Raw genomic sequence first — 11,876 nt, 5'->3', positions numbered from 1 at the left:
TTACTGAATCTTGCATCCACGCCTTTTTTTCTGCATATCAGATTGTTTGATCTTCTTCCTTGCTAAGTCTTCTGCTGTTATATCCGATATGACTGATAATCTTTTTGACGGATCAGGTCTTTCATAGCATTGTTGAGGAGTATCTGGAGAGTACGTAGAGCTGTACATGCTGTTGTTTTCACTGAGGCTGTGAGGCATTGATGAGTTGTGGTGGTCTGTACCTGACAGTACGTTGTCTGTTGGGTAGTGAGAAGCTGGCCTTATGCTAGTGGGGACGGGAAACCTGGGCTTCTTCCCGGACGCCGGTGGAGGTGGAGGATGTCTGTGTTGAAGTGAAGTTTTATTAGAATTAGAGCTGCTGGGTTGCTCGGAGTCAAAAGACTTTGAATGCTTATGAAATATGTTTAAGTTTTGGCTCGAAGTACCAGCTTCTTGGTTGTAATATTGCTTTGATATTTCTTTGGATAGCAGTGCACTCTCCTTAGATTGTATGTGTTCTTTTTCAAATGGTTCCACATAATTAAGGTCCGAGTCAACAGACTTGCAGAGCCTTAACCCGTTGTCTCTTATCAGATCTCTTGGATTACTATAAGCGTCACATAGAGTTGTTCGAGGAGGTTCAGAAGAAAGTAACTGCTGCTGAGCTAATCGTTGCTGCTTTTTCAAGAGTGCCTTCTGCCTAGCCTTTTCTTTTGCCCTCTGAAGTTTCTTATATTCTCGTTCCTGCAGCAATCTGGCTAGCTCTCCGTCCTGGGCCTCAACTGCACATTTCATGTCAGAGAGCAATGCATCTTCACCTTGACTTTGCTGGCTGAGTTGTCTAGCTAGCTTTGCATCTCTCTCTTCCTGTTCAAGTCGTCGTCGCATTTCCTCAATTTCTGTTGGCGACAGACCTAATTCCTCCGGGTCAATGTCCGGCGGTGGAGGCGCAGGCGCTTTAGATGAGCATGGTTGGGGGTTTGGTGGATGTGGGTCATAGTTTAATGAACGGTGTTGTTTACGAAGGTTTATCTCTGCCATTTCCCGCGCTATTTCCTGGTCTATCTCCGCCTGTCGACGTCGTGCAAGCTCGCGGAGCCGCACCTCATGCTCTATATCCCTCTGTTCATTAAGTGCAACAGGGAAATCCTCTCTGATTTGTTGATTACGGTACCTATTTTCGCACAGATGCGAGGAAATTTCTCTGTCCTGGAGGTGATGTGCCAGAGCCCCGTCGGTGCGGACTAGCCACTGCTCCCGTAAATCCGTCACATGCCCTATCTTCGGCATGGTGTCACTTGCTTTTAGACCCGACATTCGTGTAAACAATTTTAGTTTCACTGAGATTAACAGTCGGTAATACTTGTGAGAACTTTTGCAACGTAATATTGTTAATGTACAACACGAACATACATGGTATAACACGGTGTTATCAACAAATACCTTTCACATTAAGTACGAAGAACTTTCTTCGTGGTCCGTGAGAATAAGCGAACACTTTTTAAGTTTCACGATCTTTGAACAATAGCTTTGTTAATCTACATAATTAATTACTGAACTTGCACCTTGCTCTTCCAATTACGATGTCACATCCCTCCTCTTCAAAACAAATTAATGAATTATTTAGAATTCCAAATAGTTGACACCGATAGTCATGACAGGTGAATTCCTCAACGAGATGTAAACCATAGAGATGTAAACGATTTTTACGACCAGCGCAGAAATATCGATTTTAGATAATCGTTTAACGAAATGTTTTCAAGGTTACCTAAAACGGCTAAAACCTAACTATATTCATAATTTATAGTACAAAATCAAAGGTGTGCAGAAATAAAAACGTGGCATAGTATGAATATTTCATTTCTTTTGGAGTAAATCAATTCGTAATTTTAGAAGATAATTTTCATCTCTCTGTAACAAAAAAAAAAAAAAAAAACAAAAACGAGTGTCCTTTAGACACACGACTGAAGTAAGACTTCTTAGCTCCATCTATATGTACAGTTTGGCAAAAAAGAGTGTGGAATAAATGAGGTCGCCTCTATCTTACAGTTGGCAACCCGAAATACTTCGTCTCGATACTGTTTGATAGTTGTAATTTTTACCATTAGATATTCGGATGTAGTACCTAATAGTTACTTGGGATTATTAATTTTTATCATTTGTTGTTATTTTTTTTTAATTTCATTATCACATCAAACATAATGTATATAAAATTATAATTATGAATATCAAAAGAAAACTAAAATTAAAAGCCTTAATGCCAAAATCAGATACATTATTCATTATTGTGAAGATCTGTTGTCTCTACCTATCCTCTTGCGAAACAGGTGTGAGGTATGTGTGTATTACAATATACATAATTAAATGAAAAATCCAACAACACAATTTATTTAAGTTTTTAATGAATTTTTGTATTTCAGTACATAATTTCAATCAGAGTTTAAAACACTTTCGTCTAAATATTCTACTCCAGAAAGGCTGAAGTCTTGGCTAGAGCTTCTGGAAACTTCGAAATCGTATTCTGTTTCTGATGAGTCGCTGCTACTATCATCTCTGAGATTGATGACTAATCTTTCAATTTTCTCATATAATGTTTCACCTCTCTCACAATATTCTCTTTCGATCTTCATCAAATGCTGGCAAGAATTCTCCCAGTTATCAGCAGTAATGCTTTGGAATGCTTGTTCAGCTGCCAACTATTAAGAAATAATAATATTTAATTAGGGCTCATAGCAATATTAATATGAAAAATATGAACTATGAATTAAGTTTCTTACCTTTATGTCAATGGATCCGACATTGAACGAGGCAATTTTATGTTTTGCGATTCCCCATATTAGTTAAATAGGGTTTAGATCACAGTGATACGGCGGGAGCCTTACCACAGTGTGACCGTGATCTTCTAAAATTTGGTCTATTTCATATATGGGTTCATAGCTTATGCCGTTTTACAAGCATTAATAACTCAGGCTTGCGAAGAGAATCATGAAACTGTATGTTATATTGCAGTAACCATAACTTTATCTCAGCAACATTAGTAGCGCTGGTTGGTGCCTTGTTCACTACCACCGAATGGTAATGAGCATTATCTATTACAATGATAGAAGGCTCGGTTAAATTTGGAATTAATTTTTCAATGACCCACTTCGTAAAGTTAGTTTTATTCATTTCGGAGTGGTAGTCTTCATTTTTGTTTCTGCTACTGAAAATTAATAAGGCATTCGGAACAAATCTTTTCTCACTTCCAGCATGTACAATTATATATCTTTTGCCTTTTGTTATATTATGTTTCACACCCTTAATGTCAACTGATTGCCAACATTTTTTTAGTTTGTATGATGAGTGTACATAACTTTCGTCCACGTAAATTACTTCTTTTTGTAGCTCTGGGGGCAAGTTTCTGTTTTCCATGATAATTTTAAGATATTGCTCCCGTTTTGCTGCTATACTCGGTTTTTCCATTAAAGCTGATCGGTCTGTTTTACATTTCTTATACGAGAAACCCAGAGAGTGCAATATTTTCCTCAGATGCTCACGGTTTCCATCAAAACACAAATCATCTTTAACTACAGACAATAAATTTCTAAGTGTGCCTACACTTAGAAATTTATTGTACCTAAAAAAAGTATTTAATATATTTATTGTACCTAATCTGGTTAATTAATGAAAATGTTAGTAGTGCACACAAAATGATATTTACCTGCTTTTTCACAATATAAAAGACAAGGACTTTTTGTATAATCGCACATAAATAGACGTCATCAAGACTTTGGGCGACCTTTTCGATGTTCCCAGGTGTAGAAAAAGTACCATTATTTGTCTCACCCTCCTCGACTATTTTTCTTACAGTGTTGACAGATTTACCTGAAATAAGAAATTACAACGGTATTTAAGTAATTTCATGTATAATCTCTTCAAGTATCAATCTTTGAAGTATACGCGATTTGTCAAAATGTCTTTGTCTATGACCATTGTTATAATCTGATGGGAGGGTACAACACTTTTTCCAAGTATATAACTATAGTATTAACTGCTCATATGTAAATTCTGTTAGAAATGTAATTCAAATTTCTAAAGTTTTTGGTGTATATTTGGTATCATTGATCTTATTAATAATTATATCTTCGTTATATAAGTAAGTTATCATATTATAGAAAATCTTTATAATTTTATATACTTTAATATGAAAAAAAATCCAGTATAGAAACAGACATAGGAGTATATATAGTTTAGAATTTGATATATTGTTAAAAATATTATAAGGACGTATTACTCATATTCCTTGTATGCTAATAAAATACATCTAGATCTATAATAATTTTTATAATGAAATGCTGTTAAATTTGTTTTGAAAATCTATTTGGTGACGATTTGAAACAAGTAGTACAAGTATATGTGATTCCTTGGTAAAAAAAATTAATGTAAAGACTTTTTCTAAAATATTAATAGGTATATACCTGGAACGATACAAAATAATCGGAAAACTCAATACGTAACAAATTTCGATTACTTGCTACTTCTCAGGTCTGTATAATTTATTAATATTAAAAATAACCTCAAGTTTAAAAGATTCTATATTTATATACGAAATAATTTTACGATTGATTAATATTTTCATGTAGGTAATGGTATTCAAGTTGCATTTCTACAACTTATTTCAAATTGCGGAGAAAAAGTAAAAATTGTCATGTTGATCTATATATAGTATTCTTTGTTGATTACAGATTCCGATATGTCGATTGAATTTTAATGTATTTAAATATCATTCGACGACCACGACGCAGTCAGTTAGTTGTTTCTTTGGTGAAGAGGTTTTTACGTTTATTTTTTATTTTTTCATTAAAACAAAATGCGAATTCTTAGAAAATTTAACACAAATGTTGGCAATCTGATGCAATTTCGTAAGTCTAGTAGTGTCAAGTAAGTACCTGTTTTCAAAGCGTCTTTTTTTTTAAATCAAAGTTTTATTAAGTGATTCAACGCTGTATCTCAATATAAAAAACAGCTAATGCTTGATATGGTCTGCGATCGAGGTCGTTCATTTCTTGTACATTATTTTAAGATTAAAAAGTTTTTATTATATTAAATCGCGCTAAGCTAAGTTTTTCCTGATTTTAATAATAAACAAGTTCAAATCGTTCGTTATTGTTGCTAAAAAATAAAATTCTATGGTTTATTTTACTTTGTGAAATCGTTTCGTATAGGTTAACAAACAATGAGAAGCCAATTTTATATGGAGACGAAGTTTCTCCACCAGTAAGGTTTGTTATGATGACGGCTTCTGCTTTAAATATCGATATTAAATTTCACGAAATCGACTTATTTAAAAATGAAAATAGGAGGGAATTTTATCGAAAGGTATTTACGTGTGATTATAAATATATAGATTTTAATTCAAAATATTTTATTTTACATGGCAGTTAAAGAACGTGTCTTAAAATATTGTACGTATTATATCACTGTCTCGTTTTATTTTGTTTAAGATAAATCCTCTACAAAAAGTGCCAGCGTTGCAAGTAGGTGATACAAAGATATTAGATAGCCATGCCATTGCTCTATACCTGTGCCAGATAGCAAAGGAACAAAACCTGTACCCTGAAAATCCCATAATGAGAGCAAAAGTAAACCAAATGCTGTTTTTTAACTCCGGTACATTATTTCGCATTGACAGTTATATATTGGTAAGTTACATGTCAACTGGCTTAAATTTTATGTGATGTTATTTTAAGTGTATTGATTATAATATTTAAAGTATATAACGCTTCAGCCTCTAATATCCCACTACTGGGCATAGGCCTCTTTCCCCATGTAGGAGAAAGATCAGAGCTTAATCCACCACGCTAAAGTATATAAATTTTCGTAGAAATATTTCGTTTTTCATACGCAATCGTAACTGCAGTTTGAAATTATTCTGTTACGCAATGAAATTTTATTAAATGTTCGCGCTAATATTATTACTAAATTATTTTTAAGTATTTATGAAATTTACCGTGTTTAAGTATATAAATATTGTATTTTAGACCAAATATTTTGCTGGACAATGGCCTGTAAGCGAGACGACAATAGAGGAATGGTATTCCGCCTTGGACTTTTTAGAATATCAGTTGAAAGATGATTGGTTAACAGGAAATAAGGTTTAGTATAAGTGCTTATAAAAATATTTTGCATACAGTGTAAATCATAGGAGACAAAATTTATTTTACTCCTTAAAATCAAAATCGAAAGTTATTTTATTCAAGTAGTAGTAATACAAAATTAGTTTTGAATTTTATAAATTGAAATTATATTTGTTTGAATGAATATATTATACTTAAAGTTAAGTTACCACTGACACGGAATGTAGATTCTGAAGAGAAGTGCCAGCGAAAAAAAGCACAGTTACTCTTTATATATAAAAAACTATGTTATTATTATACATTTAATTATATTATATGCAAATATTTCGTAGGTTCTCTTATGCGATATTTGCACAGTGGCCGTCGTGACATCCGTTCTTCAACTGGTTCCATTAACTCAACGACATGAAAGAGTACAGAAGTGGATTGAAAACTTTCAACATTTAAATTTTTATGTCATTAATAAACGAGGTTTACTAAGATTGAATAGTTATATTAATGCGTTTAAAGCTATACACGCGTAATATTAATATATGTGAAAGACTTTGATATGAATCAGTAAAGTTTAACATTATTAATTTTATTATATATCAGATTTATTATCAGGAAATGTTCTTAAAACGGACATGTGCTTTAAAAAATTATTAAAAATGTATTACTCAAAAGGGTTCTTTTAATTTCCTGTTCTTGAGAGTATGTTTGGATATGAACTGAGATTTTTTGTATACAAATTTAAATATACCGAAGGAGGTGGATATAAATATATTAATATTTGCCACCACGAGAAGAAAATCGATTCTATTATAGTAGTACTCACTAGCTAGCAAAGCTTATTTCAGTAGGTACAACGCGATGATGGTATATGTCAAAATCTCAGTTGTCTATGGCCTCTATTGATTGGTCGACGAGGAGATGTAAAAAATGGCTGCCTTGCCTTCTCCTACTCAGGTAGAATTAACGCAAATTAAATTATTTGTGTAGTGCTGATTAAAGAAAATCGCAAATTCAGAAAAAGTTTACTAAATGACTTATTATATAGTGCGGTCCAATTTATACCGAAGGCGTCGGAACATTGTAATATTCGACGTCGAAGTGTTACGAACTCTAGTCGGATTACATTGCCGTTAAAACTTGTAGTTTTTATGGGTTTTCTTAATAACGAGTTTGATTTATTTTTTCAATGAATAGTGTAGTGATTATCAGTGGTGTATTTTTTAATTTTATTTCATTTTATTCCCTTTTTACTGCGTAAAAATTCCCGTAGTTTTTGCGCGAACATTAAATGTCACAAACTGTGTAGACATGTCACACCCATATAACGATTAAAATAATTCGTGTAAAACAATTAATTGTGTTAATTTGACTTTGTGAAATCTTTTCAAAATGTGGATTGAACCGTTGCAGGTGGCAGGGACCCACAGTTCTATATACGAAGCGTATTATCATCAAGTAAGTGATATGCAACAATGATTTTATTCTTATGTACTTTATTTGATTTAGAATAGCTATCGCAGTTGTATGTGTTGCAATAAACGTAACGATTCGTAAACAAAAAGCGGCGACGGTAAGTTTATTCTGAAAACAGTCATTTGATTATAAAATCAATAAGTTTCCTTGTAAGAGTCTTACAATCACTAGAAGTTTTCTGTCAAGTAACTAAAACACTATTTTTTTATAAGTGTGTCGAAAGTCTGTAATTAAACAGATTATACAATCATTACCTCAAAAAATAATATGTTAAAAATGTAGGCTAATTTATATTTAAATGGTTATAATCCTTGATTCTTTTTTTTCCTCTGATGATTGATTTAATTTCTTATTAGTATAAAACTATACTATAGATATATTAAAAAAAATTGCATCACTTGTATCTTACATGAGTGAAATTAAATAAAAAAAAAAAAAAACAAAATGAGTGGATTGGATCTTATAAGTACTTTTCCCTTCTCAATACTCAATGAGAATTAATCTAGTAACTAATGCTAATTATTAAAAACATACGAAACTAGTCAAGGTAGAAGTTGTTAGAAATTATTTGCTAAATTATAATTAGTAATAAGGGTATTTATATTAATTATTATGTACGTCATAAATACAATTTAGTCATTATTATTATATGGCATACATGTGTAATTATTATGTGTGCATTGTATACTCTGGCATAATTAATCAGATGCCATGTAATATTTTATTTTTAATTATAACATACCAATTAGCATTTATGTTTAATTCTAATTTTATTATGTTTGAAGTATTTTAGGTAATTTTTTTACTAAGAAAATATTTATGCATTATTAAATACATGTCCCCCATTTTTTGCCCATCTTTTTTTATAAGTCATGCAATTTATGATTATCAACTTTATAATATTATTGGCTATCTTTAGATTAAGACCCGTTGAATTAATTTTGTTACAAAATTATGCCGATAAACGCTAAAATTTTGAGCTTAGATAGGTTAGGTTAAATTTTTTTTTATTCAACGGGTCTTAATCTAAAGACATCATATTATTTAGATTAGCACTCCTAAAATAGCCAAAAGTTTTTTTAGAGAACATTTTTTTTTTAAATTAAAACGTAACTAATTTACCTAAAATTAATATCGTCAAAACGACAATTGCAGGTGGACCCAAATGGCACAGGAGCGATACAAGCTCTTGACGCGGCCAGATTCCTCAAAAAATCCCGTCTCAGTGATGTGGTGCTCAGCAAAATATGGGATCTCTCTGACCCCACGGGGAAGGGGTACTTGGACAAAGTAAGTGACAAAACTCTAAAATAGTTTCGTATATGTAGTTTATGTTCTGACCCTTCTCCTACACCCAGCACTGGGGTGTTAAGGCTGAATGAATCAATTTCTATATAAAGTTATAATTTTAATCAACTTCAAGAAAGAAGTTCTGAATTCAAATTTTTTTTTATCTGTGTTATAATTTTTTACTGGGTGTACAGATATTTATGATACTTTTTTTTTTTAATTCAAAAGCTGATGCTTGATATGTAATGCCAATTTAATTTGAGTGAGATCTGACAAGTACTTTTTGAGTTATTCCTAATAATGTGTATTCTACTATATTTGATTATGTAATACTTTATTTAGTGTAAGACATTGTGGTTATAGTTTAGTACTAGATGACATGAATGGGTTCACCGATATTCCCATGATATTTTTTTCTCTGTGACGGTGCTAAAAATACAGTAAGATTTTTAAATTTTAATAGCAAATGGATAAATATATTTCAGTTACTGTCAATTTTTTTTTATCATATATATAAAATTGTCATGTCGCAATGTTAGTTACAATACTCCTCCGAAACGGCTGGACCGATTCTTATGAAATTTTGTGTTCATATCGGGTAGGGCTGAGAAGCGGCCAACATCTATTTTTCATACCCCTAAGTTATAAGGGGGGGGGGGGGGGGTTTAGGGGGTTAATAACATATATGGCAAACCAGCGTTTGTAGGGTCAGCTAGTAATCATATATGATAGTGGTCATTGATCTTGTTTATAAGTCTTGAATTAATTTTCACTTGTTATTCTAGCCATAAAAGGCTTAGGTTTTCTTTAAATGTCAGTAAATAGGTGTTGTGAGCAAAAACTGTTTAGAATGTTAGTGTAAGTGACCTTTACTATCTTGTAGTCAATGAACTGCCATGAATTATGGGTCTTTTGATAATGAAGTTCAAATGAAAATCTGTAGAATCTATTATAGAAATCTAAGGAATAGTCGGTTAAATGAGGAAAATTTTTTGATACGTAGATAGCTCTAGAATAACATTATTCCTAACAGATCGGAAATTGCGCGGGTAAATCTGCGTGGTGCAGTTAGTTATTAAAATAATTTGGAAACAGATTATTTACTTTATTTATTTATTTTATACTTTATTGTACACCACAAAAACATTACGTACAGTTAAGTACTATGGGCGGATTTATGGCTAATTAGCCATTTATTTCAGACAACCCAGACATCATATTAATAAAATGATTGTATTAGGTGTACTGAAATGTACATTAAGCATGTTGCTATCTTATCAGAACTGTTTTTCAACTCTTAAATAATGTAATCTTTTCAACATGATGGTTTTCTGTTTGTATTATCTATTTGCAGTCGTATTTGATCTAAATGTCAAAAACATACATACAAAGTCATTCGTCATTTTATATCTTACTAGCTGCGTCACGCGGCTTCACCTGCGTAATTTCTAATCGTGTAGGAATGTCGGGATCGGGAGGTTCGCCTATGTGTTATTTTACATCTCCAGTTATCTACGTACCAAGTAGTGATGCAACGGAAGTGTCTTAACGGAACCAGAAACGGAAACAGATGTTAAAAGTAAATTTTAGCAGAAACGGAAACGGAAACGGATGCAGAAACGAAAGTGTAAATAATATGAAAAAAATGTGATAAATTTAAAAATATACTTCTTTATTAAGTACTAAATACACATCAAGCCTAGATAAGAAATAGACATATTAGAAATCTACAATACAAAAAATATTGCAACTTAAAATTATTTTAATATTCAAAATTTAGTAGTGGTAAGTTATATTTTATGAAAAGTAATTTGGCCGCTTTTGCACCTAACCATCTGTTTCGATGTTCTTCGTATATAAGACCAGCTCCACTAAATAATTGTTCACTAGCGACGCTGCTGAAGGGTACCGACAAATATTGGCGCACTAATGGCAAAAGATTACTGTATTTGTGTGAATTTAATTTCTACCACACAAGAGATCTTCATTTAAAGGGAATCGCCTCGCGCCGCGCATGCGAAAATTTCAACTCTACACCGTCGTAAACTTCCGTTTACATCTCCGTTATAAAAGTTGCGGAAACAGAAGCAGAAACGAATGTTGCAAACCGTGCGGAACTTCCGCACTTGCGGAAACAGAAACAGAGATCTGTTGCATCACTAGTACCAAGTTTCATTAAAATCGGTCCAGTAGTTTTTGCGTGAATGTGTAACAAGCATACATACACATCCATCCTCACAAACTCACATTTGTAATAGTAAGACAACTATTATAAGTATCATATAAATATATTATTACAATTTTCATAGTCATCAGTATCCCCTAAATAGACTATGGTTGTCTGTTACTATCATGCAGACCTAACGCTTGTTTGCCACATTTGTTATATAAAAAAACACAATTAATTCTTCAATCATTTTTTTATTTAACATCGATACTCTAAATGACAGATGTGGCATCTACAATAATTTACGAATATATAAATAAAATTATGCCGATTGTTGCTTATCTTTGATATATAAATCTCATAGATAGTTTGGCAATGACATTGGCTTCAAATCTTCTTTGAACGTTAAATAAGCGACAGTAAAATTTTATTCGTTGTAAACTAACTTCGATTACTCGGATTCTATATTTATCTATCTTTTAAATTTCATTAAAGTATTATCATTATATAAAAATCTCGTCATCACTGCGCCAGTAGAAGAATTACGAGTACATCCTAAGCTTGAATGCATACACTATATTTAGTAGTACGTTTTGATCAATCTCTCCTTTTAGATCCCATTGTTATTCTATTTCGATGGCGTTTTTGGTTACTTTTAACCGACTTTGAAAAAAGGAGTAGGTTTTTAATTCAACTGTATACGTGTGCTACCCCATAACTACACTACACCCAGTAAAGTGTAGTGATCTTGGTAATTTTTTTTTTTTCTTATCGAAAACTGGTGCTAGTCGTGAGGCCCTATTTAAATTTGTTCGAGATTTGACGATACTTTTTGAGTTCACTCTAATAATGCGTAT

At 32.2% G+C, this 11,876-nt stretch overlaps 3 protein-coding genes across 3 annotated transcripts in view; 2 read left to right on the top strand and 1 right to left on the bottom strand.

Moving 5' to 3' along the window:
* On the bottom strand, nucleotides 1-1,296 carry LOC123661470. Its single transcript, XM_045596425.1, has one exon. It carries the CDS (start codon nucleotides 1,294-1,296, stop codon nucleotides 1-3), a length of 1,296 nt encoding a protein of 431 aa, XP_045452381.1.
* A 3,901-nt stretch (nucleotides 1,297-5,197) lies between these two features.
* On the top strand, nucleotides 5,198-6,760 carry LOC123661692 (glutathione S-transferase 1-like). The gene is made up of 4 exons (XM_045596641.1): nucleotides 5,198-5,337; nucleotides 5,463-5,660; nucleotides 6,000-6,113; nucleotides 6,428-6,760. The coding sequence occupies exons 1-4, from the start codon at nucleotides 5,248-5,250 to the stop codon at nucleotides 6,617-6,619; spliced, it is 594 nt and encodes a 197-aa protein (XP_045452597.1). The 5' UTR covers nucleotides 5,198-5,247; the 3' UTR covers nucleotides 6,620-6,760.
* A 207-nt stretch (nucleotides 6,761-6,967) lies between these two features.
* The window catches only part of LOC123661460 (epidermal growth factor receptor substrate 15-like 1), a 40,714-nt gene continuing 35,805 nt past the window's right edge, over nucleotides 6,968-11,876 (top strand). The window contains exons 1-3 of the mRNA XM_045596416.1: nucleotides 6,968-7,043; nucleotides 7,500-7,544; nucleotides 8,718-8,852. Of these exons, the coding sequence (XP_045452372.1) occupies nucleotides 7,017-7,043; nucleotides 7,500-7,544; nucleotides 8,718-8,852 (207 nt within the window). The 5' untranslated portion in view covers nucleotides 6,968-7,016. The remainder of the gene's footprint in view (nucleotides 7,044-7,499; nucleotides 7,545-8,717; nucleotides 8,853-11,876) is intronic.

Source organism: Melitaea cinxia, chromosome 17 (genome assembly GCF_905220565.1).
Source record: "Melitaea cinxia chromosome 17, ilMelCinx1.1, whole genome shotgun sequence".
Taxonomy (NCBI): Eukaryota; Metazoa; Arthropoda; class Insecta; order Lepidoptera; family Nymphalidae; genus Melitaea; species Melitaea cinxia.
The sequence above is the reverse complement of the archived record's forward strand: the minus strand, read 5'-3'. Positions and strand labels throughout refer to the sequence as shown.

Excerpts from the sequence above, each read along its gene's own strand:
- LOC123661692 (XM_045596641.1), top strand. The coding sequence starts at position 5,248 with ATGATGACGGCTTCTGCTTTAAATATCGATATTAAATTTCACGAAATC. Across the intron at positions 5,338-5,462 it reads GGAGGGAATTTTATCGAAAG|ATAAATCCTCTACAAAAAGT; the intron begins GTATTTACGTGT and ends ATTTTGTTTAAG. Across the intron at positions 5,661-5,999 it reads GCATTGACAGTTATATATTG|ACCAAATATTTTGCTGGACA; the intron begins GTAAGTTACATG and ends ATTGTATTTTAG.
- LOC123661470 (XM_045596425.1), bottom strand. The coding sequence starts at position 1,296 with ATGTCGGGTCTAAAAGCAAGTGACACCATGCCGAAGATAGGGCATGTG.